This window comes from Acanthamoeba castellanii, assembly GCF_000313135.1.
Source record: "Acanthamoeba castellanii str. Neff unplaced genomic scaffold scf7180000084573, whole genome shotgun sequence".
NCBI classification, from domain to species: domain Eukaryota; phylum Discosea; order Longamoebia; family Acanthamoebidae; genus Acanthamoeba; species Acanthamoeba castellanii.
In genome coordinates, this window is record NW_004457435.1 from 138,294 (window position 1) to 158,016 (window position 19,723).

The window sequence follows — 19,723 nt, forward strand, 5'->3', positions numbered from 1 at the left end:
TGAAGAGTTGCTGTGGAGGAGAGGTAGCGGTCGTAGAGGAGCGAGGAAGAGGAAGCTGGGGATTCGCGTGGGGACGTAATCTTGATTAAAAGTGAAATAAAACCACTTGCTGCTGCCGAGATCTCGGCAGAGAGGAAGAGGTTGAATGATGGGATGATTTACAAGAAAGAATAAATGACAAATGTACAGGTAACTAGAGCGTGTGGTGGTTGCGCTACTACAAATTATACTTAGCCTTCAAGGCTAAGACGATGGTGCGATCAGTGGTGGTGCAGTCGTGCGTGTGGGAGCATAAAGGCAGATAAAGATAAATAAGGTCGAGCTAGCTGGGTACCTGTTCTGGCACCTGCCCCTCTCTGTTCAGCGTTCCCTGCTCTCGTGTCCTTCGTCTTTTCTTCGTAATGGTCTTCGCCTGTATTTGTGCGGTATTTCGAAAATGCCATAAATTCCTTCCTCTTCATTTTTTTCAACATTCCAGCACACCACAACGGCGCGCCTTGACGTACCAGTCGCCGCCGTTCCGCCTTGGCGTGGCGTGCCGCGGCGCCCACGAACCCGGCCGCCGCCTCAATCGACGACAGTCGACAAACCTAGTGACCACGGTCACCTTGAGCTAGCGCTTCTTGCCAGCGGCAGCGGATGAGGTTGAAGTGAAGCACTGATGCGAGGCCGTCACGCGCAGGCTGTTGAGCGCGAAGCGGTAGGGCGTGGCCGTCACGAAGGAGCCACGGGCGCGATGTGGGCACGTAGTCCTGCTCGGTGTAGAGGTCATCTGGCCGCGGTCGTCGAGCAGGTAGGCCAGGCGCCGGGTGGCGTTGGTCATGTGTAGCCGACCCCGGCGTGACGTTCACCCGCGCAACGGCCAGGCGTCGCGCAGTAGGACTCGAAAAAGGCCGCCTCCTCGGACTGGAGCAGGGGGAAGCCGTGGTCGGGTCCGTAGGCGTTGAAGGCGTCGACGCCTCAGGATCTGGGCATCGTCGACTGCCACGAGTAGCATGAAGATGGCGCAGAAGAAGATACGAGCAGTCACGTTGTTGTTGGAGTGTGGCTTGCGTAATCAAGTGTGATGGTGTCTGACTGGTTAAATAGTGGTTGTGATTGGTCCCTGCGGAGGAAGAGGAAGAAAGTAAAGACGATTCGGGCGATCACCCATCAAAACCATCACAACACCGACGATCACGGCACTCGGCCCTACTACTCATCAGCAAACGGCGTTGTGGTCTACCACTTCGGCGCGATGAGACTTGAGTTCAGTTCAGTTCAGGCTCTCGGCCAGCTGCTGCCAGGTCTTGACGGGCTCGTGCTGCTTCGAGGCCGTGGAGGCCGTCGCCGCTTCGATGATGGCCAAGTGGTGGAACGTGTCCTCGACGCGCACCAGCGGCGCCCCGGGCAGCACTGTGAAGTCGCCCAGCTCGTCGTTGCCGTCCGCGCCCTTCGTCTTCTCGACGCTCACGCTGTCCTGCTTGCGGGCCGCCACAGTGCGTGCGACGCAGCGGTGGAAGTCGGTGAACTCGTCGACCAGGTCCTGCTTGGCCTTCCCGGGCTTTGCCCCTTCGAACACCGTCACCTCAACTTCGCCTGCTCGTCGCACACAATCGGATGAGTCGCGTGTTGTGTGTGTGGTGCGCGTGTGCGGTACCGTTGGGCTTGTGGTAGCTAAGGCGGGAAAGGTTGTCGAGCACGAGCATGCCGTCGGTGCCGACGACTTGGAACAGGGCATCGGAGCGGCTGGTCGCGTGCGACATCGCCCACGAGCCCACGGCACCGCTCTCCAGTTCCATCGCCATCACAATCGAGTCGGCTGCGTGTCGAGTCATGATAGTGGGAAGAAGAAGAAGAAGCAAATAAGCCCAGCCAGTGGATGCAACAGCCGTCAACAATCGCGCCTTACAACAAAGCAAAACGCAGGGCCAAGCCCGATGCATTTGCACGTACGCTCAACGTACCCGGGCCGTTCTTGGGCTGAATCTGGCGGGTGTAGGCGGCCACGGATCGAACCGGCCCGAGCACGGTGGTCACGACGCACACCCAATGCACCCCGGAATCTATAAGTGCCGTGCGTGTGCGGTGGTGCGTGTGTGACACCAGGTGTAAGCACACGCACGAAGGAGGAGCAATTGGAAGGGAAAAGAAGAGCGCAAACACGGACCGGAGAGAATGCCACCGATGTGCTTCGGGTTCTGGCGCCACGAAGTGTAGAGGTAAGGGTTGTTGTCTGGCGCGAACATGCGCCAGAAGTGCAGACTGAACGTTACCACTGACCCCACAGCGCCCTCTGCGACACGACACAGAACGACACATAATACGACACAACAGCATGTTAACACACGGTAAGTTCGTCTGCAACCCTCGTGTGGGCGAGGCGAGCGGCACGCACCCATAACGAGACGAGCCATGGTGCGGAGCGAGTTCTTGTAAGGATAGTTCTCGCCGATCATTATGGCCATCTCGTCTCGCCGCTCGTGGCTCAGGCGCACCAGTGCACTGGCGTCGGCCAAGTCGTGCGCCGTGGGCTTCTCCAGGAGCGCGTGCTTGCCGGCCGCAGCGGCGGCGGTCGCCACCTCGAGGTTGAGGTACACGGGCAGGGCGACAATCACGGCGTCAACGTCGGGGCGGGCCAGCACCTCGCGCCAGTCGCTGCACACGAAGACCCCGTCTCGTTCCAGGCCGGCGGCTTGCACGTAGGCCTCGGCCTTGTCCAGCGAGCGGTTGCACACGGCCGTAATAGCGAACAGGTGGCCCAGCTCCTGGTGACGGGGGTGGTCAACAGTGAAGAACAAACACTTTTTTTGGGGGGGGGGTGGAAAGTTGAAGGAGCACACGAGTGCGAACCTTGAGTGCCGGCAGGTGGTCCGACTTGGCCCACAGACCAGTGCCAATGATGCCCAGACGCAGCACCGAAGACTTCTCGGCTTCCACCAGCTGCGCCATGTTGGTCGATAAGGTTCGCGTGTTCGCCAGAAAACTTCGCTGCTTTGTATTCGTGCCGCACGTATTTTGCGCTGGGAAGACTGCCATTCATCTCTGAAGTGGAAGGTGTTCTTCCTTTACAACCTGAAAGCGATAACGTGAAGCATCTCTCATCCAAACGGTGGGGCGCCGGCGATGCTCTCTAGTGGCAGGGCTGGGGTGTTGTTGCGGCCTCTTCTCTTGTGCGTGAAGCTGGTGGTCGACACGGATCAGCCCAACACTGTGTGAGATGGATCATCGTGATGAAGCTTGCTTCGTTTTGAGGAGGAGACCGCGTACACTGTGAGCTGAAGGCTGTGGGAAGCTGGCGCACTACTACGCTTGAGGGCTTCAAAGTGGTCGCGGTAGCGGTACACCTGCTCCTTCCAGCCTTGACAAAGGGACATCAACTGGCGATTCTTGTCCTAGTGGGATATCCGTGAGTGTTAGTCACTTCTTTGTTGCAGCAGCAAAGGTAAGAGACGACGTACTGAGAGGGCGATCATTTCCTCCTTGAGCTTGTGCTGAGCCACCAGATCGGTCTGTGTATGTTGATCGCGACTTTGCTTGTGCTGAGAATGTCGCGTACATGAGTGCCGTGCGCTTTCAAGGCTGGCTTGACGAGCAGCGCATTTGGGTACCTTGAGCTTCTCAACGGTGCGCTGATGTTTGGTCTGGAGACTGGACAGCTGGTCCTCTAGTTCGCGGCTTCGCAGCTGCTCTCTCTGGAGGGCCTGCTCGAGCTCCTGAGACGCAGTGTCAAGTCTCTCATTCATCAGCGGGCACAGAGCGAAACGAAGCGAGCATCGGTACCAGCGCGTATTCTTGCGCTGCCGCTATGCGCTGTTGATTGCAGTCGTCGCGGGAGGTTGCCTCGGCTAGAGCCTCTGTGTTGCCCTCCACGAGCCCATGCTGTGCGGCGCAGTCTTCTGCCCCGGCTTGGTGCGAAGTTGTGTCCCCTTTGGTGCTCGTGCTTTAGATTCTTGAGTCAAGCTGCACTTAAGAAGTATGAAGAGGTACCAGGTTGATAGCCATCACTGCTGACTGATGGATCGAGTTCAGGCGCGGGGACGACTGGATCTTCATCCTCGAAGCTGTCCCGTCCGACGTGCGCTTCGCCGCTCGAGCTCAGTTCTTCCTCATCTTCGTCGAATGTGGGGCCGCTCTCTTCTTGCTGAGGTTCGCTGACGTCCGGACGAAGGGACAGCGCCGTCATGTCGCTCCGCACCAGGTCCAGCTCCCGCTGGAGCTCAACCTTCGATGTCCTCTCAAAATCGAGGTCACGCTGAAGGTCCAGAATTTGGTCTGTAACACAAGAGGGGTCGTAAGCGCGAAGTTTGGTATTCATCAAGTAGAAAGGAAGTTGGCGTACGTGTAAGCTCGCCCAACTTGTCTTTGTGTCTTGTGCACTCCTTCTTGTAGTCGGTAAGCGCTTTTCCGTAGGTCGTGCTGAGAGACCACATCTGCTCGGCGCGAGAGTACTAAGAAGCGTTTCTTCTCGCTGTATGACAGTAGTGGCCGTACCTCGTTCAACTCCTTGGTGAGTTTATCCTTCTCCTTCTTCCGGTCGTCTATCTGCGTGCAGGGTGCGCTACTAGTCAGCCGTGCAAAGAGAGAGAGACCACGAATTATCGGGGGGGGGGTATGGACGTACCTCGGCTTGAGCCCACTCTTGGCCTCTTTCATGAACGATCTCGGTGATGCGGTTGATCTTGTTTACCTGTGAAGCGCACTCCGACATGTCCCTGCGTAGCACCCGAGCTTCGGACGTAAATGCGTCGTACATACACCTGATGGTCCTCTATACATACGAACGAAAGTTGTAAGCGATATAAGAATGCACGTAGAGGGTTAGGGTGTAGGACGACGTACTTGCAAGAAACTGTTGTTCTGCTTGAGCGTTCTGGCTTCGGCTAGCACGGCACTGGAGGAGATGATAAGCAGACTAAATAAAGAAGAAGGATGAGAAGAGAGTAACGTAAAGTAGAGCGTACCGGTAGCACGCGACGTTTGCGGCGACGAAGCGCGTAAGCTCGTGCAAAGAGGTCACGTTGCGCTGCCATTCTTCCCCCTCCCTCTCCTGCGTTCTCTGGAGGGCCTCAACAGCCGCCTCAGACTGCCTCGGCAACATCATCAGTCCTCGCGCTACTCGCTTTGCTTGAAAGCGAAACAATTTTTACGTCTTTTGCCGGATATAATTTTTGTCGACTCTCGGCCCGCTGCTGACGTCAGCACAAGGCAAACGTGGTCCAGGGACCTGCCCACACTCTGTCCGCCCGGCCTGAAGGCAGGCTTGGCACCTTTACCCCTCGTATGTGAACAACACACCCTTTGATGGTACAGGCACAAGGTGGGGGTAATGGGTACCTTGGTCGGCCAGAGCACGTTGACACCTTCGACTGGTTCGCCTTCACCACTTGGCTCAAGAGACTTGACCTGGCCGAAGGCATTGAATCCCCAGGCGTAGAGCTCGCCCTGATCTTGAGGGTTGTGGGTGGTGAGCGTGGCGATCGAGGCGAGCAATGAAAAGACGTTCATCGCAAAGTACCTGTGAGGATGGCCGTGTGCCGTGTACCGCAGCACACCTGGGTAGCGCGCACGTCCTTGAGGGCAGTCACCAACTGAGGCACCGTGCTTCCCTTATTGGTTCCATGGCCCATCTAGCAAGGAAACAATACATTAGTGTAAGCACGCACCACCGATACGCACTCGCATTTACCTGTCCATCTTTGCCATAGCCCCACGTATAGACCTTACCGCTCTCGGTAATCGCTACAGCGTGCCACAGTCCGCATGCACAGTCGACAATATCTTCGTCATCGTCGTCGTAGTCGCCAGCATCAACATCGCCTGTCTCGCTGGCAAAGTCGATTGGTCGAGGAAGAAACTCGTTGGTCAAGTCGCCCTGACCCAACTGTCCAGCCACTCGGTCGTGAGACTTGAAATGCACCAAACCGTGCGCTGACCGAACGCAAGACCGCATTGGTGAGATGGAAGATGAACCTACCTGTCCGTACATGCCCCAGCCAAACGAAAAGAGCTGGCCCATCTCCGTCAAGACGATCGAGTAGTTCCACCCGCTGAACACGCTCTTCGCTTGCACGCCATCCCTGTCATTCATGAACGAGTCGCCGTTGTTATGACCACAGCCGGTTGGACCGAGCCAGGTTGAGTGAGCGGCGGGGCAAAAGGGAAAGTCTAGAATACCTCGTCAAAGACTGTAAGCGTTGAGGAGTGGAATGGACGAAGTCTTCTGCTTTGAAGTGGACGTCGCTCTCTTTCGACAGTTCGCTGCTTTCCCACGCCTCTAGCTGGCACACATAAACACCGCGCATCAGCCGCATGAGAAACACGGGAGGAGTTTATGGCATACGCCGTGGCACGTATGTACCCTGGGTACGTCGTCTTCCAGCCCTAGTTGTCCGTAACGATTCAAGCCCCAACCCCACACCTCGCCCTGGCCTGTAGCGCAGTCAAGGATTAGGCGCGGGCAAACTGATGAATGAGGGAATGTGTAACTGCCCACGGCCAGGGAATGCTTCTCTCCCGCCGCCACCGAACGTATGGGGAAGGCGGTGCTCAGCGCATCCAACCTGCGCGGGCTTCGGACCGGCTCACTAAAGGAGGCGACCACATCTAAGGGTTGGTCATGCATCATCACACTCAACCGTGAGGGCTCGTTGCTGCCACGTACCAATCTCCCGTGCCGCACTGGCCGTAGGCGTTCCACCCAACGCTGTACAGCGCTCCGGCCTCTAAGATGTGAAAGCAATGAATGCGTTCATGTAGTAGGGCGGCGTAGGCGGGACGCACCATCAAGCAGAAGAGCGTGAGCCCAGGTGGCCGCCACCTGTACTACCTGGGCGGGTGGGTTGAACCGTAGGCGCGGCAAAGGGCAAGTAGTAGCTGCACCTTCGGAGGCAGGTACGACTCGCCGTCGCTTGTTGCTTCTCTCCTCAGCAAGATCATGATCTTTGACTTGTGTGGTCGCTCCTGCCTCAGCGTTGGCGTTGCCACCTTCAACATCTACGAAATCGCTCGAATGAAAGAAAATGTGCACCGAAGATGATGCGTCTTCGCTGCTAGGGCGGACAACCAGCAGACCCAGCTGGTGTGTGCACACCACCTGCTGCACTCCCTCAACTTCTTCCACCGCCCTCCTATTTTCGCACGACCCCAACGCAACCACTCTGCCTGCGCCGCACCGCTCCATCAAGAAACTCTTTTCTTATTCAAAAACTACTTCCAACAACGACCAGCTTGTTTTTCAATTCTCCAACTCAGGTTCGCAGAAAAGATGGACGCAACACACTGCTAGACTTGACGTGAGCCAACACGAACAAAACTGCAACGAGAGCAAGCCACACATGCACATCTTCCTCAAGACACTCACCGGCAAGACCATCACCCTCGAAGTCGAGAGTGATGACAGCATTGACGCGGTGCGCCTCAAGGTGCAGGATAAAGAGGGTACGCCACCCCCCCCCCTCTCACCCCTCTCTTTCCCTCCCCAAACCTGGCTTTGGGTCCTACAGCCCTTTGCTGAAGGCGAGGGTGTACCTCCAGGCATCCCGCCCGACCAGCAAATGCTGAGCTTTGCTGGCCGGCGGCTGGCCTCCTCCACCTTCCGCCTCTACGGCGAGCCTCTCCCCGTCAACGCGCCGCTCAAGGACAGCCTCGAGCTGGTGGCCGCCTTGAGCACGGTCGATGTAGGCACCTCGGTGCAGCTCTACCTGCCCGAGATCGAGGTAAAACAAAAGATGTAGAAAGAAGTCGTGAAGAGTCTCTACAAAGGAAAACAATAATCGATGCGCGTTACGTGCCACATGTGCAGGTGGTGAAGAAGGGGCCGTGCAGGTCGTGGGAGTCGCGCCGCTTTATCTCGCCCGACCCCGATTCCCGCGAGGAGGAGTACGACCTGGTGCGCACCATCCCCGCCGAGTGGCGCACGGTACCTTCTCACTCCAACCAAAATTAAAATAATAAATAATAAATAATAATAAATAATAATAATAATAAATTATCATAAAATGCTGAGGCCAATGAGGCAGACTTCAACTGACGATCGATCAGGTGTCGCTCGAGGACGGCGCTACTACGGTGCGATCGGTGATGAGCGCAATCGAGGCCGAGTACCGGGAGAAGTACATCCCCAAGCCGCTCCTCACCGCCCAGCAAGGTACCTCTCCCACTGATCCCACCCCTTCTCTCTGCAATCAAACCGCACGCAGCAATGGGCTCATGTTACCACTTTTTTCACACGATGTGATGGTCAGCGGCGGCCCAGGAATACAACTGCCCGGCGTGCACGTTCACCAACCCGAGCACCAGCGCATGGTGCGCCATGTGCGTCACCACCAACCCCGCGCCGGCCGTTGGTACCGTTCCGTCCCTACTAATTCTTGTGGTCAAAAAAACAAAGAAGAATGATTGATTGACTGAGTCTGTTGTGGTTGCGTGTAGAGGGAGGAGGTGTATACGCGCTGGTGATGCAGAAGCGCCGAGGCCCCCATGAGGTTCCTATGCTGGTCGACTTCACGAGCCTCTACACGCACCACAATGATGGCATCGACACTAAGTGGCAGCAACCACCCTGTACGTCGTCGTGTGTTGTTCGTTGTTTGTTGTTTGTCGACATGGGCTCATTGACTGTGGGTGGGTGGATCCTGAGCAGGCGAGGCCAAGGTGATCGTTTCGCTGGAGCAGCCGGCTCACTGGGACAACGAGGGCGAACGCATGCGCCTCAGCGACTACAACATCCAGAAGGAGTCCACCGTCCACCTCATCCTCTCCCTCCGCGGCGACTGAAGCAGACTAAGCCTTCTTCCTCTGAGTACCTTCTTTCTTTGGATGTACACTGCTCGAGCTGAGAAGATGGAGAACAGAAACAGTGTTGGTTGGTTGATTGGTTGTTTTTCTACAGTTTGGCCTTCTCGAACGAAGCAGGAGGTGCCGCGCTCTGGTGCTTTTCCTGCTTGAGGGCGTCCCTGTCCTCATACAGCTTGTTGAGCTCATCCTCATACTGCACGTCGTGTGTCGTGTGTGTCGTGTGCGCGGTGAGTCACAAGAAACACCAATAAAAAGAGGGGCTGGTAAAGCACGTACGTGCTTCTTGAGGGCGGCACGCTTGAGCTTGAAGGTCGGGGTGACAAGCCCGTTATCGATGCTGAACTCCGCGTGCTCCAGGTGGATGGCCTTCACCAGCTCGAAGCCGCGCAGCTGTCAACACACACACACACACACACACAACGGGACCACAACAACAAGGTTAGGACCCACGAGATGAGTAGATGGAGGGGGTCGGGCGAAAGTGGCACTTGCCTTGGCGTTCCTGGCCTGAGTGGTGATCTCCTGCATGATGAACTGCTGCACCTCGGGGTTTGCGCAGAGAGCAGCGCCGCTGTAGTCATTCGTCTTCAGGTTCTGCTTCGCCCAGGGCACTGCGCCAACAAAAAACAAAGAGCAAAACAAAAGAGAAAAGAAGCAGCAGAAGAAGGAGTGAGCTGCTTGGCACGTCGCGATGATAATTCTTTGGTTGCAGAAGTAAGTGGTGTACCGAGCGCTTCCAAGTCGAGGACGACCACGCCGACGAGGTAGGACTTGTAGGAGTCGCCATACACGAACATCTGCGAGATGTAGGCGCTGCGGGTGAACACGCCCTCCAGCTTCTCCGCACTGCATGCATGCATGCACGTAGCACAAAGCAAGGAATTAGAGAGAATTAGAGAGCTCAAACCGGTTGCCCTTCCAGCTCCCGGGCGGGAACGTACGCGATGTATTCGCCCTGAGAGAGCTTGAAGATGTTCTTCTTGCGGTCGATGATGGACAGCGTGCCGTCGGGATTCCACCGACCGATGTCGCCGGTCTGGAGATAGCCATCCTCGGTGAACGTGGCCTTGCTGCATACATCCGCCACGAGATGATGAGAAAGATGATGAAAAAAGATGCAGCTAGTTAGAGAACTTGTTTTGGGGCGCAAACGCACGTGGCCTCGTCCATCTTGTAGTAGCCGACGAACACGTTGGGTCCGCGGATGCAGACTTCACCGCGAGGCGTGGGCCGGCCCTCTTCATCGACGTCCGTGACGTTGTATTCCATCTCGGGAACAGAAAACAGCTTGATTTCTAGTAGTAGTAGTGTGTTTGTGTGATAGTGAGCGATAATTTAGCCAGCCTGCCCTTGTGATATGAGAATTCGGCAAATAGGAGTGGTACCGCAGCACTGGCTCGGAACGCCAACATGGCCATAGCCGGTGTGCTCGGGCGTGGCCACGGTGGCGACAGCGCAGGTCTCGGAGAGACCGTAGCCCTGCAGCACGGGGCAGCCCAAGCAGCTGTTCACAGAAACCGGAAAGCGTCAGCACCTGGGTGCCAACGGCAGTCATATAGCTTGGGCGCCGCTAAAGATGGCGACGTACACTCTAAGGAAGTGCTGTACGGTGGGCGAGAGCGGCGCAGAGCCGGAGATGACCACACGAATGCGTCCGCCGAAGCGGGCCTTGATCTTGCTGAACACGATCGTGTCCCAGTAAGGAGTCTCCTCGCCTACGTACGCACATGAGCCCATAAGCACGTTAAAAAATAACAATAAATAATTAAGTGGTGAATAGCACGCACCTTTCCTGAGGGCATCGGTCTTGGCCTGGAAGGCGTAGTAGAAGAGCTTCCTTCGAGGCCAGGGGGACTCGTTGATGCCCTGCATGATCTTGTCGTAGATGCGGTGGAACACGCGAGGCACGCCGACGAAGGTGGTGGGCCTCAGCTCTGCGATGTCGTCGACCAGCTTCTTGACGTCCTGTTGAGTCGGCAGAGAGTTGAGCTTCAGAGAAGGAACACCACTTGACGCTGGTGGCTACAGTCCGTACCCCTTGGTAGAAGCCGAGGCTGGCGCCGGCCGACATACCGGAAATCATGACGATGCGCTCGAAGATGTGGGCCAGGGGCAAGTAGGAGAGATGGACGTCGGTGGGGTAGATGGGCGTGCTCTTAATGGCGCCAGCCACCGAGGACACCATGTTGCGGTGCAGAATCATCACACCCTACACGATCAAGGCAAAAGGTCAGCCGGAGTGAGCATAGATGATGATGATGATTATTATAAGGCGACGTAGTAGAGGCAAACCTTGGGCTCGCCGGTGGTGCCGGAGGTGTAGAGAATCGACGCCAGGTCATCGGGCTTGGGCGGCACGTGCTGCTGCCTGCCAGTTTGGCCCTGTAAAGGCGGATGAGGACCTGGTTTAGCCAGACTGGCCTTGTCTGCTGAACGAACCAACCAAAGGGGCGACGTACACTCTTGAGGACATCCAGGAGCTCAATGAGCTTGACCTGCGTGCCAGCCAGGCACTTGCTCCAGTCCTCGCTAGCCTTGTATTTGTCTGTTGATTGAAGGGCAGGAGGTGTAAGCAGCCATGAGAGAGGTAAACTAAGATCAAGGCGAGAACAGCAACGCAGGGTGTGAAGCTAGTACGCACCTCCCACCTTGGCGCGCTGGGCAAAGTCCTCCATTTGGAGCACGTACCGCAGCTTGGGCAGCTTAGAGGCCACGGCCAGAACCTGCACCGCAACGTAGTGCACTGCGATTTAGCAAAACAGTTGTTGTGGAGCTTTACCGTAACGATTGGCGCACCTTGTCGGTCTTGTCGCGGCTGCAGATGATCACCGCGATCTCTGCGTGGCCGACCACATACTCGACAGCATCCTCGCCTAGTGAGGCCCACCAACGCAGTGATGTGTAAGCATAAGCGCAATGCAACCAGAGCGTGCTCGCATAGTGCCTACGCGAGCAAGTCAACAGAATACGGGAAGGAGGTTTACCGAGCGTGTCGTAGAGGGGCACGGTGGTGAAGGACTGCAGGTTGGCAGCAAGCTCAGCCAGCACCACCTCTTCCCTGTTGATAGAGTACGTGCCAATGCGGTCGCCCTGGAAGACCAAAATCAATAATAGAAAAACACAATCAATAATCAGTCGAATGTGAAATGAAAAAAAGATTATCGTGTAGCGCTACGCAAATTGCGTTGCAGCATTATAAGATGGATAGATAGAGGGAAAGGAGAGAAGGGCGCACGGCTCTTATGCCAAGGTTCACAAGGCCCGAAGCGAGGTTCTCGGCCTTCTCGGCCACCTGCTTGAAGGTGGAGAACTCGTACTCGCCACGAGTGCCGTCGGCGTTGTATCGACGTGTCCCCAGGCAGGCGTTGTGAGGATAGAGGGAGAGAGCGCGCAGGTAATTATCGTAGAGCGTGGCCACGCCCTCGTACGGGTGCTCCAGGATTCTGTCCGGCGATTGAACGCTACGGTGGGGGTAGCCCTCGAGCGTGTAAATCTCAGGTCTAAATGTTGTCATGTTGTTGTTCTCCCTCGGTTGCCGTACTTCTGCGTCCATGCTCAAGTCAATCAATTGAATCCAATTGGTAAAGATTTCACCAGCTTGCAGCGAATTCACACGAATTCGAGCATACACGTATTTGCCAACAAAAAGTGCTGATATGAAGATGATCAAGTGTGAAGGGACTCGTACCGTGTGGATTGGCAGCAACGTCGCGTTGTAGGATGGAGAGAGAGATCACAGCACTTACGTCTTGCGAAAAGGGAACAAGCTCTTCCCGATTTTCTCCTTGTTTTTCTCGCGTTTAGGTGTGCAAGTGGTCCAGCAAGACTGACGTCGTCACTACCAATGGTGCGGACCGTGATCGACTAGCAGTCGAGACCTTGATCACGTCGAGCCCTTCTTGAACGGCAAAGTGTAACAATTATTCAAGTGTACAAGTGAACATAATAACATTGCTATGTGCGGCTCGAGCTTAGAGACCGCACATGCTGGGATAGTTCCACAACTGTTGGCTCATATTCACCGTGTTGAAGGTCATGAAGTACTGGGGCACACGCACGCACACGACAAGAAGTGCATGATGAGCTTGCTATCTACAGGGAGGGTTGAGAGGAAGACCAAGAGCAAGGTACCTGGACGAAACCAGCATTAGAGATGAGCACGGGCGAGCTGTCATTGGTGGACACGAAGTAGTCGTAAACGTTGAGGCCCACATCCGGTCCCAAGTGATTGCCTGTACCGGTCATACATTTCACAGCATGTGGGAATAGGTGAATAAATAATAAATAATAAATAATAAATAATAAATAATAAATAAATAAACATATGACCCACCGACAAAGCGTATTACCTTTGCCGTGCCAGTGATAAGTGTCCACACCGAGGACCTGCTTGACTCCCACATACTGTGCATTCTGCAACCAGTTGACGTCGGGAAACGAACCCTGACCATGGTGCCAAGAATAGAGAGCGTGTGTGTGTGCGTGTGTGTGGTGTGAGCCGCCAGTCGTCTCAAAGCAACATTGCTTCACATGATATGCACGAATGCTGGCGGCGCGCACCTTGTCCAGGCCGTACTTCTGGCAAGTGGTGTTCGCCGTATTCGAGAACGTGTAGATCCATTCACTTCCCTGGAAACAGACCAGGTATCAGCAACTAGGCCAGTGCATGCGTGCGTGCACGTCGTGTGTGTTGCAGGTCTTGACGAAAACGAACGTACATAGACGTAGTAGGAGTAGGAGGAGAGGAAGCCACCAGGTACGGTCGAGTCTATTCGGATCTTCTGGGACCCGGCGTTGTAGTAGTACTGCCCGGCCAGGTAGTCCCAGTTGTCGTCTGATGCCCCCAAGAACGTGTGCAACTGCCCCGCGCCCTGCAGAGCAAACGATGTCTAGTTAGTTGCAGCCACGAAACACACGCACACGCACACATCGCAACGCACACATCGCACACGCACATCGCACGCGACACGACACGTACCGGAGGAGAGACAAAAGGTAGTCCAGCCTTGCGTTGGAGGCTGTGCATCATCGCCCAGTGTCGCCCGCTGCCCACTGGCAGCACCGGGGCCGCCTCTGCAGCACTCAGCAGCGCCTCATCTGTGGACACAGTTTGCATTAATACTTCGTTTTACAAAATATATCGAAATAAAAAAGAATACTGCTGGGGGGGGGCATGCCGTTGAAGAAGTGACTGTTAGAGTTGAGGCCGATGACCACAACAGATGTGAATTGGCTTGGGGTCACTGGTCGCGGTGGCGTTGGCAGTGAATCATCTTGTTTCTCTTGCTCGCTCACCGTAGCGGCATCAACCAACAACAAAAGTACCAGCACCACCGCCCCCACGAAGAGCAGTTGTCGCCAATCCATCTCTTCTTCGAGTTCTTGTGTTGTGCACTCCTTTCGCCGCTTTGTGTGCCAAACTGAAACGTAGTGTTAGGTTTCCTAAATAATAAAAAATCATAAAAATTATAAATGTTTTAATAAATAAAAATAAATAGTTGTGGTGGAAATGGTGCTCTAGAAGCCGAGATGCTTCTTGCCCAGGTTGAAGAGGTTGGCAGTGAGGAGGCCGACGCATATGGAGAGGGCGATGGTGAGCATAGAGAAGCCGAACTGGATCCCCGACACGACATCGTCCTCCATCAACGACTTGACGCCTTTCACACCGATACTGCCCGGCACCAGCAACAGGACACCTGCATTGGCGTTGATAAGAAACATATCAGCTGCGTGTGCGGTGTGTGCGGTCCGTGTGTGCGGTGTGGTGTGTGCGGCGAGGTGCCAAAACATACCGGCTATGATGGATACGATGGCCGGGTGGCCCGATATGCGTGCGTGAATGTTGCCCACGGCACCCACCGCAAATGCAGCGAGCGCGGACGCGAGCTCATCGCTGAAGTAACCGTAGTACGACGTGACCTCCGAGATGGTCAAACTGAGCAGCGCCGTCACCATCATGATCCCCCACTGCCCGAGTAGACCCACGGTTCAGCACCAAGCTTCCAGTTGAGAGGGGGGAGACACGTCATGTGGTCAGCTGTACCTGGCGCGGATGGGCTTCAAGCAGGAGGTTGAAGGTGATGGACACACACAAGAAGAGCGGTATCGTCCATGGACCACTGCCCAGTGGAGAAAAAAATAGAAAATAATAATAAAAATAATAAAAAAGAAATCAAATGAGGCGCTGCTGTATGGTCCGAGAGGAATCGAGGGGGAGCCCGCCGTACCCGATCCCGGAGCAGGAGACCGAATCTCTCATTACGATGAAGTTGTCTTCGCTCGTCCACATGACCAACTTCATTCCTGCAATAATTCAGACGATCAGCCGGCGTGTGGGTGTGTCCCATCGTTAGCAGTGCGTGCGCGCGTAACTGTCAGCTTCGCACACGGGTAGTAAGAATATTTTACCAAGCGTCATTCCAAAGCCCAGCTGGAGCGTGGTGATAATGGCGGAGAAGATGCGGGTGGTGCCCGATATCATGTTGCCCGTGGCGAGCTCCGTGATTGATATGGTGATCGAGAGCCCTGGCAGGTGCATGAAACGTTGGACCACGGCAATCTTCATCGGTGGTGGCGTACGCACTGCGCAGGGCGGATGGACGTACCCGGAAGTAACCAAATGATGCCGGACAGGACTGTGGGCAGGTAGCATATGGGCTGGACGTACTCGATGAAGAGGCGCGTGAAAAAGGCGCAGAGGATTGCCGCCACCGCCTCCAAGGACCAGAACACCAAGCGTAACCAGTCAGAGCAAGGGGCCAGCAGCAGCATCGACGTACATAGGCACGCACACGCCAGGGCTATGATAAACGAGTGAACGTACCGAAATGAGCAGGCCCAAGGGCTCGATCTTGCCCGAGAGCCAATTCAGCACTCCGGTCATGAGGCCCAGCCCGAAAGAGAACGCCAGTTCTATAGTGCGCAGAAGAAAGGTGAGTGAAGTGCAACCACCATCATCGACGGCGACATAAAATGTTCTCTCTCGTGCGTACCGGGCCAGCCACCGCCGTAGAAGAGTGGGGCGCAGGCGCCCGAGCACACGCCGAACGACAGCAGCTATCATTGAATCGATCGCCGAGATTGGCCAGTCAGTAAGGTGAACACTAGTAGTAGGCAGGTGAAGAAGAAATGCTGCTACCATCAGCCAGAGCGGGTAGAGCGGTTTCCGGCGGTTGATGCTGGCGAGCTCCACTACGGCGTCCGGAAGCTCGATCTCGTTGTTGGCCATCCTGGCGATCAGGTCATCCTGGAAGGCGAAGCAAAAAATAAATAATAAATAAAAAAGAGAAGAATTCAGATAATTGGTAAACAGTGATAACATTGATTTCATGGGTGCACTGCGGCATACCGTCCAGAACAGCTTAGCGCAGTTGAGGCTCTGCGACGAGCGAATGATGTGCGTTTCCGATCGTCTGCAGACAAGTGTGTATGTCGTGTGAGTTGGTACCAAGTGTGGCAATTGACGCTACACGCGCGGGCAATCGGGAACGCGTCATACCGATTGTCTTCCGGTCCGATGGAGATCAGAATCAAGCTGGGCATCACTGCGAATGACGCCTCAATGCCCAGGCTCTCACTGGGTTGGGTCGTTGAAGAGTGGGTGAGTCACCAGCGAAAACCTATAAACGACATCCATCATGATCATCATCATGGTGGGTGATGAACCTTGCTCGGCGCAGGTTGTATTCGAGGCGATGTGCTGGCGCTCCATACTTGTGCAGCGCTCGGCACAAAGACTGCGCATGCACAATACGACACACACGACATCACGACATCACGACAGACATGCACAAACACAAGAGAGGGTGAGTCGGTGTGGTCCAATCTCACGAAAAATGCGAAGATGGTGATGAAACGCACAATCAAAAAGAGGATGGCCTGCTCCTCGCGCGCCTTCTTGGCTTCGACCTCATCGATCTCCTCGCACGCCTCGACATCAGTAGTGTCGTAGTCCTCGTCGCCGACGTCATGGTGCAGATCCATCATCTCGTAGAGCTCGTCCTCCCCGTCGGTGTTCTCCATCACAACGTGGTGGCGCGACCGTGGGCGCCGCGATCGCCGCGACTTGTGCCGCTTGTTGCGCGTGACCAGTCCCTTGACCTTGTCCGCGCTGCCCATGAGCACCAGCACCTTCTTCATCACCCAGCCACCGCTCATCCCCTTTTTGTGCCCCTTCTGTTGTTTCCGCTTCACCACCCTCTCCTTCGCGCCGTCCCAGTTGATGCTCTCGCTGCCGCCCACGACGGTGCCCGGCTCCTCGGCCTCCTTGTGCGCCGATTCCTTCTCCTCTTCGGTTTCGTTCTCCTCATCTTGCCCAGACTCGTCTTTGCGTCGCTTTCGTTCTTTCTCTTCTTTTTCGTTTTCGTTCTCTCCTTTGCTGCTCTTCTCCATTTTCTTGGCTTCGTCTTCGTTCTCCTCGCCGTCGCTCGTGTCGCTCGCGCCACTGTCACTGTCGCTGTCGCTTCGGTACTCGCGCAGGAAAAAGTAGTTGCGGTTGATGGTCTCCTCCTTCGACGGCACCAGCCTCACCCGCTTGCGCCTCGGCACCGGGGCCGTGACCGGTGGCGCCCCGGCGCCCTTCATGGCCTGCATTTCGCTCGCCGCCTTGCGGTGGTGCAGCTTCTGGGCCCGAAGGGCCATCTCGGCCGACGCAGTCAGGTTGGGCGCCGAGACCGAAGGCTGCGCGGGGGACGATCGCCTGATGCTCGCCTCCTCGCGATATCGCGAGTTGGTGCTCGTCACACTGCCTCTCTGCCTCCTCCTTGTCCTTCCATCCATTTCTCTTTCTTCATCTTCATCTGCCAGATTTCAACGATGGAAGATGGTAATGATTAGAGATTTGGGATCTCGAGGCAAGGCGCTACAAAGAGATGAAATAAGAACTGGGCAGCAGGTGGGCGGTGCGTCGGGTACCTGTTGTCGAGTTGTGGATCGCCGCGTCAAGGACCTGGTCGTGCTCGTCGTCGAGATGAGTAGAACCCAAGAGATGCGATTCCTCCAGGCTCGGGTGGTGCACACCACCAGCGCCGCTGCCTTCGACGCCAACGAGCTTCTGCACGTGCGTCGCGCCGTGGCTGAGCAGCGAGAAGAATTGGGAGGATGATGATTTGGGCGGGCGCTTCTTCTCACGGCGCTGGCCAGCCGGAGTCGTTGTCGCCGTTGTTTTAAGTGGTGCAGGCGATGATGGTGGTGAGGTCCCTTGTGCAGAGGAGGCCCTCCTGCCATCGTGGTGTTCCATCTTCCCCTTGCGACTGCTCCACCGAGTGGTACGAAGACCAACTCCGTAATTACTCATTTTCTCATTTCTTTTTCTCACTTCTTTGTTCCAAATTCCCGTTGGCAAACTTTTGTTGCTACCACAGAAACAGGAATGCAGCCTTTATCCCATGTGTGCCACCTATGGTTCTCAAAAAAAAGGGGCCAAACCTGAACTGAGAGGTGCCAGCAAACCATGGCCATGGCTGCATCTTCCTTGGCTATAAGAAGGTGGCATACTGTTTACATGGCCTTCTGCCTTGCCATATTCATCAGCATTTCCCTTGGCATTGCTATCACTGTCAGTCATCAGCATTGGCATTGCCATCACCATCACTATCAGCATCCACCTCTTCTTCAGCTTCACCCAGTTAACTGTACATCCCTTTTTCATACCTCCTTCCTCAGCCCAAGTTCTCTCACCATATGCTGTCCTGGTTGCACCACCATCTTGCTCCACACCTGCACTTTCACTCACACCAATTCTGGACAAGACACACACAGACAATGCTGGGGGAGGTCAATCACCTGGCTCATTGTCCAACTTTAGCACAGAGGAGGTGGGCAATGCATGCCTGGCAATAAGCTGGCATGATAACTTTTTGTGTTCTTGGATTTTGGCCTGCTACTAATTGCCCGTCGTTACACTAGACAGAGCCTCGCGACATTACAATGTCCCCCATTGGTCGGGGCTTATTCAATACCACGAAGTTTCTGCAGTTGTCGGAGTTGGTGCAGGATGATTTCCCGGCACAAAGTCGAACTGGGAACACAGCCAACCAAGAGCCCTACTGGCAACATGTCCACCAGCACCGTGACCAAGCCCACCCTCACCTACTTCCACCTGTTGGGTCGCGCCGAGCTGCCTCGCGCTCTGCTCGAGGACGCTGGCGTTGACTACGACTTTGTTGCCGTCACCAACTGGCCCGAGAGCAAGGCCCAGCTGATTGCCGAGGGCAAGCTCGCCTTTGGCCAGTTGCCCCTCTATGAAGAGCCTGGCCTGACCCTCGTCCAGACCACGGCCATCGCTCGCTACCTGGCGCGCAAGCACGGCTACAATGGCACCAACGCCCACGAGGAGGCCCTCATCGACCAGGCCAGCGAAGGTGTCGGCGACGTGCTCACCAGCCTCGTCAAGACCCTCTTCTTCACGCCGGCCGAGCAGCTGGCCGAGGCCAAGGAGAAGCTGGTCAAGGAGACCCTGCCAGGCCAGCTGGCCAACTTCGAGAAGCTGCTCGAGAAGAATGGCAACAGCGGCTACCTCGTGGGCTCCAAGCTGAGCTACGCTGACCTGAGCCTGTGGGCGGTCGTGCGCCTGCTCGTCAGCAGGATCGAGGGCACCAGCGAGGAGTCGCTGCTGGGCTCCTTCCCGGCAGTGAAGAAGCTCTTCACCACCGTGTCGGAGAGGGAGCGCCTCAAGGCCTACGTCGCGCGCGATGTCTACGCCAAGCAGCAGTGAAGAAGACGCCGCCACGTCAGACCAGGGTGGTGTGGTCAGGTCAAGATACATCCGCGACATGTACCCGCATTAAAGTCCTAGTAGTGCAATCATTTCTCTTACACACTTCTCCACCAGCACCGCGAACTCAAACATTGAGTCGTGCTGTGCGGCGATGATAGGGGGTTGAAGATGCACAGGAAACAAAGAAGAAAAGCTGTTCTTTACTGTTCTAATCATATGTGATCACCT

The 19,723-nt window shown here is 55.6% G+C and overlaps 9 protein-coding genes across 9 annotated transcripts; 2 read left to right on the top strand and 7 right to left on the bottom strand.

The window, feature by feature from the left end:
* Window positions 1–613: 613 nt before the first annotated feature.
* On the bottom strand, window positions 614–823 carry ACA1_043210 (uncharacterized protein; the record flags this gene model as incomplete). The annotated part of the gene is made up of 1 exon (XM_004338875.1): window positions 614–823. The coding sequence occupies one exon, from the start codon at window positions 821–823 to the stop codon at window positions 614–616; it is 210 nt and encodes a 69-aa protein (XP_004338923.1).
* Window positions 824–1,255: 432 nt separating this feature from the next.
* Window positions 1,256–2,931, bottom strand: ACA1_043220 (oxidoreductase family protein; the record flags this gene model as incomplete). The annotated part of the gene is made up of 6 exons (XM_004338876.1): window positions 1,256–1,578; window positions 1,640–1,801; window positions 1,947–2,045; window positions 2,150–2,275; window positions 2,378–2,747; window positions 2,833–2,931. 6 exons carry the CDS (start codon window positions 2,929–2,931, stop codon window positions 1,256–1,258), a joined length of 1,179 nt encoding a protein of 392 aa, XP_004338924.1.
* A 468-nt stretch (window positions 2,932–3,399) lies between these two features.
* Window positions 3,400–5,080, bottom strand: ACA1_043230 (uncharacterized protein; the record flags this gene model as incomplete). Its single annotated transcript, XM_004338877.1, has 10 exons — window positions 3,400–3,405; window positions 3,441–3,521; window positions 3,591–3,695; window positions 3,763–3,878; window positions 3,970–4,254; window positions 4,322–4,412; window positions 4,474–4,524; window positions 4,604–4,669; window positions 4,822–4,873; window positions 4,944–5,080. 10 exons carry the CDS (start codon window positions 5,078–5,080, stop codon window positions 3,400–3,402), a joined length of 990 nt encoding a protein of 329 aa, XP_004338925.1.
* A 171-nt stretch (window positions 5,081–5,251) lies between these two features.
* Window positions 5,252–6,070, bottom strand: ACA1_043240 (Ran GTPase binding, putative; the record flags this gene model as incomplete). The annotated part of the gene is made up of 5 exons (XM_004338878.1): window positions 5,252–5,278; window positions 5,317–5,424; window positions 5,535–5,609; window positions 5,669–5,863; window positions 5,957–6,070. The coding sequence occupies 5 exons, from the start codon at window positions 6,068–6,070 to the stop codon at window positions 5,252–5,254; spliced, it is 519 nt and encodes a 172-aa protein (XP_004338926.1).
* A 1,246-nt stretch (window positions 6,071–7,316) lies between these two features.
* Window positions 7,317–8,757, top strand: ACA1_043250 (ubiquitin, putative; the record flags this gene model as incomplete). Its single annotated transcript, XM_004338879.1, has 7 exons — window positions 7,317–7,419; window positions 7,516–7,697; window positions 7,784–7,900; window positions 8,023–8,128; window positions 8,226–8,327; window positions 8,413–8,544; window positions 8,624–8,757. 7 exons carry the CDS (start codon window positions 7,317–7,319, stop codon window positions 8,755–8,757), a joined length of 876 nt encoding a protein of 291 aa, XP_004338927.1.
* Window positions 8,758–8,866: 109 nt separating this feature from the next.
* ACA1_043260 (long chain acylcoA synthetase) lies at window positions 8,867–12,292 on the bottom strand (the record flags this gene model as incomplete). Its single annotated transcript, XM_004338880.1, has 16 exons — window positions 8,867–8,971; window positions 9,055–9,168; window positions 9,322–9,389; window positions 9,506–9,624; window positions 9,720–9,848; window positions 9,935–10,073; window positions 10,164–10,282; window positions 10,367–10,493; window positions 10,566–10,743; window positions 10,814–10,987; window positions 11,071–11,160; window positions 11,238–11,323; window positions 11,420–11,501; window positions 11,575–11,651; window positions 11,763–11,868; window positions 12,014–12,292. The coding sequence occupies 16 exons, from the start codon at window positions 12,290–12,292 to the stop codon at window positions 8,867–8,869; spliced, it is 1,992 nt and encodes a 663-aa protein (XP_004338928.1).
* A 457-nt stretch (window positions 12,293–12,749) lies between these two features.
* On the bottom strand, window positions 12,750–13,804 carry ACA1_043270 (uncharacterized protein; the record flags this gene model as incomplete). The annotated part of the gene is made up of 6 exons (XM_004338881.1): window positions 12,750–12,821; window positions 12,910–13,010; window positions 13,128–13,221; window positions 13,339–13,407; window positions 13,497–13,637; window positions 13,757–13,804. The coding sequence occupies 6 exons, from the start codon at window positions 13,802–13,804 to the stop codon at window positions 12,750–12,752; spliced, it is 525 nt and encodes a 174-aa protein (XP_004338929.1).
* Window positions 13,805–14,295: 491 nt separating this feature from the next.
* Window positions 14,296–18,073, bottom strand: ACA1_043280 (uncharacterized protein; the record flags this gene model as incomplete). The annotated part of the gene is made up of 14 exons (XM_004338882.1): window positions 14,296–14,474; window positions 14,571–14,745; window positions 14,822–14,897; window positions 15,006–15,081; window positions 15,187–15,303; window positions 15,384–15,492; window positions 15,602–15,690; window positions 15,771–15,834; window positions 15,917–16,024; window positions 16,127–16,190; window positions 16,277–16,354; window positions 16,444–16,514; window positions 16,639–17,576; window positions 17,692–18,073. The coding sequence occupies 14 exons, from the start codon at window positions 18,071–18,073 to the stop codon at window positions 14,296–14,298; spliced, it is 2,526 nt and encodes an 841-aa protein (XP_004338930.1).
* Window positions 18,074–18,832: 759 nt separating this feature from the next.
* ACA1_043290 (glutathione stransferase) lies at window positions 18,833–19,492 on the top strand (the record flags this gene model as incomplete). Its single annotated transcript, XM_004338883.1, has 1 exon — window positions 18,833–19,492. One exon carries the CDS (start codon window positions 18,833–18,835, stop codon window positions 19,490–19,492), a length of 660 nt encoding a protein of 219 aa, XP_004338931.1.
* Between the last annotated feature and the right edge of the window lie 231 nt (window positions 19,493–19,723).